The 10,108-nt window shown below is 41.2% G+C and overlaps 1 protein-coding gene and 1 long non-coding RNA gene across 4 annotated transcripts; one reads left to right on the top strand and one right to left on the bottom strand.

The window, feature by feature from the left end:
• The first annotated feature begins 2,043 nt into the window (after window positions 1-2,043).
• Window positions 2,044-5,817, top strand: LOC103708923 (laccase-3-like). The gene is made up of 5 exons (XM_008794035.4): window positions 2,044-2,223; window positions 2,318-2,469; window positions 2,666-2,910; window positions 4,352-4,480; window positions 4,609-5,817. The coding sequence occupies exons 1-5, from the start codon at window positions 2,107-2,109 to the stop codon at window positions 5,694-5,696; spliced, it is 1,731 nt and encodes a 576-aa protein (XP_008792257.2). The 5' UTR covers window positions 2,044-2,106; the 3' UTR covers window positions 5,697-5,817.
• Window positions 5,818-6,024: 207 nt separating this feature from the next.
• On the bottom strand, window positions 6,025-9,566 carry LOC108511374. 3 transcript variants are annotated; one of them, XR_003386026.2, is made up of 4 exons: window positions 9,031-9,561; window positions 8,585-8,674; window positions 8,242-8,406; window positions 6,025-6,539 (listed from the first exon to the last, which is right to left on the bottom strand). It is a non-coding gene; the product is annotated as an uncharacterized LOC108511374 (long non-coding RNA). The 3 variants fall into 3 exon arrangements; XR_001879571.3 differs by having other exon boundaries at window positions 8,585-9,558; XR_003386025.2 differs by having other exon boundaries at window positions 8,242-9,566.
• Window positions 9,567-10,108: the final 542 nt, after the last annotated feature.

Raw genomic sequence — 10,108 nt, 5'->3', positions numbered from 1 at the left:
TAGGCTTCATGTAATCTAAGTGTTGCATAATTTATATGACTTCCCATAAATCTCTGTCTCCGTTATATCAACTTCTTTTTTTTTCTTCCGAAAAACAGGGAGGCTAGGCCACTCCATTATATCAACTACAAATGTAGATTGTTCAAAGTCTTTCATTGCAATCAATATGTATTAGGTGATGCCTCACTTCAATAATTTCCATCTCACACCTGTGGGTTAATAATCGTTCGCTAGCTGCTTGAAGTCATGCAGCCGAGTTCACGTCATGATGGGACTGCATCAAAAATAATCTAGTGTCTAAAATGATGATGGCCTCGGCAGACCCATGGAGATGCTTGCCTGGCTCAGTGGTTTCTGTGCTTGCGTCGCTATCTTATTGTTGGTGGGAGGAGCGGTTCACCTTTTTTTTTTTTTTTGGCTCCTCCCTTCATCCACATGGATTGCAGGAGAGATCTAAGGAACCATTTACATGTGAACGTTTTGGTGCAATAACCATTGTTTATGGTGGTGCCATCTTAGCTGCCAATTCACTCCAAATCAACAATAGTAGTCTCCACCTGAATTCAGTCTCGTCCTACCAAGATTATCTTCTCTTTCTTGGCCGAACAACTGTACTCTTCCTAACTTTAGGATTTGATTTGACATTGCTAACTGGTTTGACTAAATAGCTCTCAACAGTATTCCCCTTTCCTTGAATCAGAAGGGAAAACATCCAGCATTAAGGAAGAAAACTGGTTGGTAAAATGCCTCTATCAGCAATGCTTTAGATTTTCTCTAAAAACCACATTGGAGGATGGTTGCTATGTCATCGTCGTAGAGATAATCAGTGAAGTGGACCAAGCAATTAGGTAGCCTTGTACTATAATAGCCCAATAAGTAGACCGGCCAGATGGCTAGGTTGGAAATCTTCTGACAGGGAGACCTCAAGGAATCAATTGATGGACGCAAGTATTTTTCAGAACTATAATACATGATAACAAGTGAGGTGCAAGTAACGCTACACACCTAATCTCATAGCCTTGTTTGATGCTTTTTTAAGAGAAAATATGCTTATTTAACGTTGATTACCAATTTTATTGATTCTCATGTTCATTCCATGCTTATGGAGAGAAGATGAGGTCAGAAACCACTGGATCCAATTTTTTGACATGTAAAGGAAAGACCACCTAATTCAACTTCTTTATCAATGCGAAGTCATCGATTAAGTAACCCTCGAGACTTGATAAAAGCAAGTAAAACTTCTCATTTTTTTACTACTATACTGACAAAAGGTGATTGGATTATAAGATGATTGCCAGTTCAAGAGAAGAAATCATAACTCAGAAAGCATCTATAACAAGCAGCCCGGAGGAGTTGTATCGATTTAGCGTACGTCTAGGTTTCTTTCTGTAGAAGAACAAGCCAGCTGAGAAGAGGGTGTCGACATGAGACGGCCTCCATGCAGCTTTTCAGCCCCCTCTTTTCCATATGCAGATGGGTACGGTCATATACAATGACTATAACAGAAGTTGCACCCCCTAAAGCAACGCCAACCAAAACCTCAGAGACTTGTCGTTTGCAAGGAATATTGGAGGGTTTCTATAGACGAGCAAATTGTGTATTGACAAAATTCATGGTGCCAGGGACCGCAGGTCTTGAAAGGTTCATGCAAAAGTAGACATCCAATTCAAGTGAGCAAATTGCATGTAGAGCTTTGGTATTGACAAAATTCATACGATGCATGAAAAGCATAGGCCATCATGGCATCATGTTGTGTTGTCCTGACGGGGTTCATCCATGGGGAGGCTTGTGGAACAAGCATTGCTGAAATTACTGCCTCTAACGGAGAGGCTAGTGGGTGCACCAACTTCTACAGGGTTGATCAAAAGAGAACATGGAAACTTGACCAGACATTAATTTAAAAGAAAACAAATTAAAGGCTTTCACCATAAATCAAAACGTAATCCGCCAACCTCAAAACAGCCTCATTACCTAGCTCTATGCCTATCCCATGCTCTCTATATATAAGAGCCCTCTCTCCCTTTCCATCGCATTACCATCCCATAGCTTCCAAACAAATAAGCCCTAGGTTTTCTCCGAGAAAGAAAACAAGGGCTTAGTTAAGCTATGGAGGCTCACCCAAACACTACTGTCATGCCGTCCTGGTCTCGTATCTGCTTCCTTCTTGGTTTCTTTCTTCTCTTCTCCCATATCAAAGCTGAAGTTCACTACCATGACTTCGTTGTATGGATATCTATTCCTGTCACTCACCTCATTTCTAGTCTGTCCTCTCCTTCGTCTTCTTAGTTCTTAAACATACTTTGGATGCTGTATTCAGGTCCAAGCAAAGCCAGTGAAGAGGCTGTGCAAGACCCACAACATCATTACGGTGAATGGGCAATTCCCAGGGCCAACTCTGGAGGTCAAAAACGGCGACACCCTCGTGATTAGTGTCGTGAACCGGGCCAGATACAATGTCACACTTCACTGGTATATACATGCATATATACGTATACATATGCACATTCCCATGCGCACGTGCATGAAAACCATGCATGCAAACCCACGTTATGTACAAATTTATTGCAAGTCTGCTCCACTGCTTCTTCTCATTGCATTCATAGGCGTAGATAGCTCTGATCACTAGGCAAGTTCTTCATTTTCTTTTTTTTTGTTTGTTTTCGAGGCATGGAGTTCGGCAAATGAGAACGGCATGGGCTGATGGACCGGAGATGGTGACTCAGTGTCCGATAAGGCCTGGAGGGAGCTACACGTACCGGTTTACGGTCGAGGGCCAAGAGGGGACGTTGTGGTGGCATGCACACAGCTCCTGGCTCAGGGCCACTGTGTATGGAGCTCTCATCATCCACCCCAAGGAGCACACCTCCTATCCATTCGCCAAGCCCAAAAGAGAGATCCCCATCCTTCTTGGTAACACTCTCAATCTATGTCCTTCTCAAATAACATTAAATAACTAACATGAAGTGTGAGAAGTCCAACATTTCATTTGATATATGTCCTGTTATTCTTTTTGGGGTAGAACCATGGAGGGACCCCACGCACCATTTCTATTAAGCCATCTGTAGATAACGTGCAACTTGAGTGGGTCAATGGAGACGATGGCCAACCGCAAAAAGTTTGCATATTGATTGGCTGGGTTTCATCTGGTTGGACTGATCGACCACCTTGCAGTTTGCAGTTCAAATGATGCTATGGCAGTAATCCATAGCCTAGAAATTAGAAAGATGAGACATGAAGTGTAGAAATTGATCGTCTTTAAAAAAAAAATCTTCAAAAAGGAAAAATTGAATAAAAAATTTCAGATTTCTATAGACAATTGGTTTTTCGGGGCTTTTCAGGGGTGCTCTGTGTGCTTTACGAGGAATCTTTTCCTTCGTGAAAAGGCAATAGTTTTGCTACAAAAAAGTCATTTGACTTTGCTACAAAATAGAAAAGGACATGCATCATCAACTAGCACCACCGCTTAGGCAACCGCATCGCATCATTTCGCAGGTCTATGGGCTACAGGGTTAACAAACTTCGATTAGGAGTTTAGGACCAAGGCCTTGAGTGCACAAGAAAGAGAAATTTATGCCACTCAAATCTATAAGCCTAAGGCCTTGAGTGCATAAGAAAGAGAAATTTATGCCACTCAAATCTATAAAACAGACTCTAAGATGGTTGTAGCTGGTAAGTGCCAGATCTTTGGCACTTGTGTTCTTAGGGTGGAGTTGGGAATAGCTTGGGCTGGTCTATATCAAGCACTGCATGTTCAATAGGCCAATAAAGCCAATAGAGACGTTACCTTTCAGGCCAAGCATATGTACTAAAAGGCCAATGGAGCCGCTGATTAGGTGGCCTTGTATGTGGTTGAGCACTCTGGAGGAACTCTCTGGATTAGTGAGAGGAAGCTGCCTAGAATACTCCGAGACTTATTACTTTTTGACTTTTTTTAGATATATGCATACTAAAAGTGTATAATTAACCGTTATCGCAAAAAAAAAAAAAAAAAATCCAATGGGTCGCAGAGTTTAACAACTTTGAATAGGAACTTACGCCCTTGAGTGTGCAACAAAACGAAAGCATATTGACCAGGAGTTAACCCACTTTGATTGGGACCTCATTACATACAAAGATGGACCAGACCATATGCTCTTATGTATACAAGAAAGAGAAACTTTTTCTCAAATGATTTAACTTAACATGCTGCTAAGATCTCAGTTAAAATTATGTTTCTACAACGGACACTCTTGCACGCTGCAATAAGCCTGAACTGTGACCCAGCTGACTTAATAAGCCAAGCCATATACAGAGATTTCTTCAAACAACGCAGTGATAAATCATTCTGATCAAGTATAATACTGATAAACAGGAGAGTGGTGGGATGCAAATCCAATTGATGTTGTGAGAAAGGCAACACGGACAGGAGCAGCTCCGAACACCTCTGACGCTTTCACCATCAATGGCCAGCCCGGCGATCTCTACAACTGTTCCAGCGAAGGTGGGCGGGTTCTTCTCTCATTTCACCACCCATTTCGGCCAATTCAACCAAGCAAATGCAATGGTTGGGCTTATACTGGCTGGATGAATTCTTCTCAAGCTAAGCATTCCTTCTAACTAAATCCGCAGGCACAACGGTAATTTCGGTGGCCGCCGGTGAGGCCAACCTCCTCCGGATCATCAACGCAGCGCTAAACACCGAGCTCTTCTTCACCATTGCCGGCCACAAGATGACCGTCGTCGGAGCCGACGCCTCCTACACCAAGCCCTTCACCACCTCGGTGCTCATGCTGGGCCCAGGCCAGACCACCGATGTCCTTGTGACAATGGACCAGCCGCCGTCCCGGTACTACATGGCCGCCCGAGCCTACGCCAGCGCCCAGGGCGTCCCCTTCGACAACACCACCACCACCGCCATCCTCGATTACGACTGCGGCTGCTCTGCAGCGAAGCCTCGACAAGGCATCACCCAACCGGCATTCCCGATCCTCCCGGCCTACAACGACACCGCCACGGCCGCCGCCTTTTCTACCGGCCTGAAAAGCCTGAAAAAGGTTGACATCCCTGGCCGAGTAGATGAGAACCTCTTCTTCACCGTGGGCCTGGGGCTGTTCAACTGCCGTCCGGGGAAGAGATGCGGCGGGCCAAACGGTACTCGCTTTGGGGCGAGCATGAACAATTTCTCCTTCGTCTTGCCAGCCAACTTCTCCATCCTCCAGGCTCACCACCACCGCATGCCCGGCGTGTTCACCGCCGACTTCCCGGCCCAGCCGCCGGTGCAGTTCGACTACACGGCGGCCAACGTTAGCCGTTCCCTGTGGCAGCCCGTTGCAGCAACGAAGGTGTACAAGTTGAAGTACGGATCTGTGGTGCAGCTGGTGCTCCAGGGCACCAACATATTTGCTGCTGAGAACCATCCAATCCACCTCCACGGCTATGATTTCTACATCCTCGCCCAGGGGTTCGGGAACTTCAACGCTGCAAAGGACGCTGCCAAGTTCAACCTCGTCGACCCGCCGATGAGGAACACCGTCGGGGTGCCAGTGAACGGCTGGGCTGTCATCCGGTTCGTGGCGGACAATCCAGGGGTCTGGCTCATGCACTGCCATTTGGATGTTCATATTACCTGGGGCTTGGCCATGGCTTTCCTGGTGGAAGATGGACTCGGAGTGTTGCAGTCCCTGGAGCCTCCTCCAGCTGACCTCCCCATCTGCTGAACAAATTTTGAAAGCCTAAAGCAACATCCATCCATAATGGAAGCTCAGCAGTCGGGGGAATGTAGTTTTTCCATTATTCTGTTTCTTTTTTAAAATTATTGTTTTCCGTTTTTTTCCCCTATTTTTTAAAGGACTTCGGATTATTTGAGCCTTAATTTGGCATTGTTCTCTACATTTCAATAATAATTATATTATTAAGGCTAAGTTTAAGATTTGTTATTAATTAATAATCATAACTATGCCAGTTTGCTCTACTTTCTTTTACTTTGTTGATTATAATTTTGATCAGTTCGTTTTGTAGTGAATTACAAAATTTTGCAGACAAGGATGTAATTGCATCCTGAAATGCACATTTTTTTATCATTCATTCAAGTACATATGGTTTAACATCATAATGTTTACAAAGAGAGACCGAACCTCCTTTCTTCTCAACAAACCTAACCTCAAAGCAATCTTTACAACCTGGAGCTCTTGATAACAATCAAGCCAAAGATCAGGCTACAAACTTTGAACATTGGATGTCATTGAGTATAACCTGACAACATCATGAACAGAATCTCCTTCCATTGGAAGCATACACACAAACTGTGCAGATATGGGAATGGGATGTAGTGCTTTGTGGCCATCAAATAGGAAGGAACATGCGGAGGCAATGCCTCTAGATTTGCCTGTCGCAATTAAAAGCAAATGACAAGCTGTGAGACAAATTATAGGTGCAGGTAGCCGTTAATATCCTACAGACATGCATTAGTGCCTACATCCTGTATGAATTTCCTTGGTGCCTTCTTTGCATTGTCCAGTGCTTTTGCCGGTCTAGTCTTAGCTGCTGCTTTTGACCATACACTACAGACATATAGGGCTCGTTTGGTTCGCAGGAAGCATTTTCCTTCCTAGGAATATGATTCCTGGGAAACAAATTCCTAGGAAGAGGATGCCTAGGAAAGTATTTTTGGCATGTTTGGTTGACCATGGGAAAGTGACAAATTTCCAAGGTGCTTATGTTTGGTTAGCCATCCACTTTCCTAGGAAAGTTATATATAATTCCTATTATGCCCTTAATAAAAATTAGGTTTTTAATGCCTCTTTAATGCTTCTTTAATACTGAAGGGACTTTTTGGGAAAAAGTAAAAATGAAGTGATTCCCGCCTCATGGGAAAGTAACTTTCCCATGTTTCTCATGGGAAAGACTTTCCCATGAAATGTGGGAATCACATTCCCATGGGAATACAACTTTCCCTTCTCTCTCCTTTGAAAACTCCAACCAAACAAGAGGCATCTCATTACTTTCCCGTTGACCACACTTTCCCCCCTTCTTTTCCCGCGAACCAAACGAGCCCATAATAGATGTTATATCGTGTCAAGGGAAACAGCCAGCTTAAATTTGATGAAAAAGCTCATTTTCAAGTATGCTATTAACTGATCCAACTCTCTACTTTCACACAGCAACATGGCTTGAAGCGTGACAACGATATCTATAAATGTCTTTCAGCAGTTATAGCGTCACATACTCACATTGAGTTGTCTGAGCGAAAGAGATGCACAAGCTTGCATGATACATGGCATATGAGCATACTAAACAAAATTTGTCAGCTGGATACATGAATATTAAACAAGTAGTCCAATAACCATCATACCTAAAACTGGCTAGAGAATATGACAGAGATTAATCTGTGTGCTCAGAGTGCTGATCTTAGGGAAAATAATTAAAAGAAAAGGAAACTGTCACTAGCGTTGGGATTCAAACAGCAGAAAATTGCCAGCTTCATTATTGAGAACTCAAGGGTACTGAAACCTACATTGCCAGAGTTCCAAAGGAGTAGTTCCTTTCCTCCACCTCTGGTTTAATGACGACACTAAACTGATTATACAAATTATAAGTAGATGAAGAGTCAATCACATTCAGCCAGTGCTTTAAGTTCAACAATAAGCTATGAGACAAGAAAAGCTAGACAAAAGATCAAAGAAGCTGCTCAAATAGAATAAGCAGATAGCATGTTGCTCTGCAGAATACTGCAGAGCTCACTATTAAATTATTATGCCCCCAAACTTAATAAATATTTCTTTATGGATACATCTGGTTGAACTGAAGATAATCTATTGGAGAGTGCCGCACAGGACAGTGGGATTGGAATGGAATTCTTATATTACTTTGTGAAATACTTATCAGACAATGGAAATAATACTTGCGTAGTTCTCTTACTGCAATATTATCAGCAACAAAGTTTCACCTTTTCAATTTGAGGAACATTTGCGCATCTTCAAATTTCTATCTTTATTCTTTATAGTCATAACTTATGAAATAAAATGATAGCGTTCATAAATAAAACTTTTATTTTCTTGTTTTATTTATAAACATGATATTTTTGTCATGCTTTCTGTTTATCTTTTCTTAATTTTATACAAGAATAATAGTTTGCTATTTTTAAGTAAGTCATGTTCAATCTCTATAATACTAATTTCATGGGACACAATGGGCAACAGAAAACAACAAGCTGTAATCAGATGCACAAAAAACTTCAAACAACAGAAAAATATGAATTCTTACCATTCATGAAATAGGATGGTGCTGAAAATAGCACTTTGCTTTTGAGATCAGCATTTGAAATTGTTTTAAAGATCCCTCCAAAATAAGAAAAGTTACATGTGTAATGCTGCAACCCTTAGCACATCTCTTGATTTATGCCGCCATGGAGCAGCTGAAATCAAGTACCTGAAAATTTAAAAATACAAAGCTCCATAAGGATCTATGATGCCACCAACTTCATACTAAGCTTTTTATACATATAATCTAGTGAAGTAGTGGAACAGGGTGTTTGCGTAAATTCTGAATATGTGACAGTGAGAAACATCCAAAAGGTAAAAAAAATCCAAAAGAGATGCAAACAGACCTCGATCATCGTTATCTAGAGAAGCATCATCTTCATCATTTAATCTCAATCACCTCTGCTCCAGCATGGTCATTTTCCAATCCCTCGATACTAATTAAAGTCACTAAATTTTCAATATTGATATCCGAAAGGGAAACTAGTTCAAGGAAGAAAACATGACAAAAATAAAATAAAATCGAAACTTTAGCTACCCTGACTCTTCCACTGACTAAAAAAGAAAACGACTTCAACAATTTTCACGTCTAATCTAATATATATTAAAGGCGTTCGCTCAGAAAAATGCATATAAAAGTAAATAATCGATAAAAGGAGTCAGATTCAACAAGAGATAAACAATCCCTTCAATCTGTTAAAGATGGCATCAATTCAATTCGATTCAAATCAAGAGCATAGAATTTGAAACTGCAATGGTTCGCGCAACAAGAAAAGGGGGAGATGAAATCCACCAGGGTACTGTTATAGGAGCTTTCGAGAGCGGCGGCCATCTTCCTCGTCCGAATCGACGTCCGGCAGAAGGTCCCCGTGTTCTCCTCGTCCATGGCGGCTCGAGTTCTCGGAGAGCTCTCGAAATCTAGGGCTAGGAAGCAATTCTTGGGCCAAAGGTGGAAAGCCCAGTTCTCGAGGGGCCACTGCGATTTTCTAAACATTGTAAGTGGGGAGGAGGTGGAAAGGTGAGGGCTGGAGTTATAGCGGTTTCAGCGGGTCGGAGCCGGAGGAGACGAAGGCGATCTTCCAGGCGAAGGCTCCGACCGGTGCCGCCAATCTTGCAGCACGTGCTCAATCCGACGGTTCGTTCGGTATCACGCCGGGGGAGCTGTGATTGTTTTTTTAAAAGTATTTTTTTATACAAACAGCGCTTCACATTGCCGTGAATGGGGCAACAAAATTAAAAAAATAATAATTTTTTTAAAAATATTTTTGAGATAAGAAGGCGATACAATCAAAAATATTGTTTATCTTTCAATAAATATGGATAGTTCGAAGGAGCCACACTCCCGCGTTAACCTGAATATATTGTGGAATAGTGAATGCTCGCTAGCATCGCTATGTCATGATTGGTTTTTCATAGTTATCGATTATCCAACATGAAGTGCATCATAAACTTTGTATTAATTTTTTAATTTATTATAAAAATAATTTTAAAATCAAGATTGAGATTTAAAGATCTATTTTTGAAAAAAAATAATTTTAAAATCAATCAGGTATCATCCAAGATACAATAATCTATACTTAAAGTTAATTATAGATTATCCAAATTGCAGATCAAATCATCTATATCATTAAAAAAATCCAAAAATTAAAGTCTAACCTACACATCAAATTAAATACAAAAGTAAAACATTAATATAATAAATTTATTATAGATACAAAAAATAAAATATATAGTTTCATATAACTCTTTGTTTTTAAGAATTTTTGACCAAAATTTTTATTTTGGTTAATCCAAATAACTTAACCATCTACGGTCTATTGCATATACGTCATTAGATCTACTCAAATATACGCCGTGCTAACTCAAGTGAA

The sequence above is a fragment of the Phoenix dactylifera genome, chromosome 12 (assembly GCF_009389715.1).
Source record: "Phoenix dactylifera cultivar Barhee BC4 chromosome 12, palm_55x_up_171113_PBpolish2nd_filt_p, whole genome shotgun sequence".
NCBI classification, from domain to species: Eukaryota; Viridiplantae; Streptophyta; class Magnoliopsida; order Arecales; family Arecaceae; genus Phoenix; species Phoenix dactylifera.
This window is presented reverse-complemented; position numbering and strand designations above follow the sequence as displayed.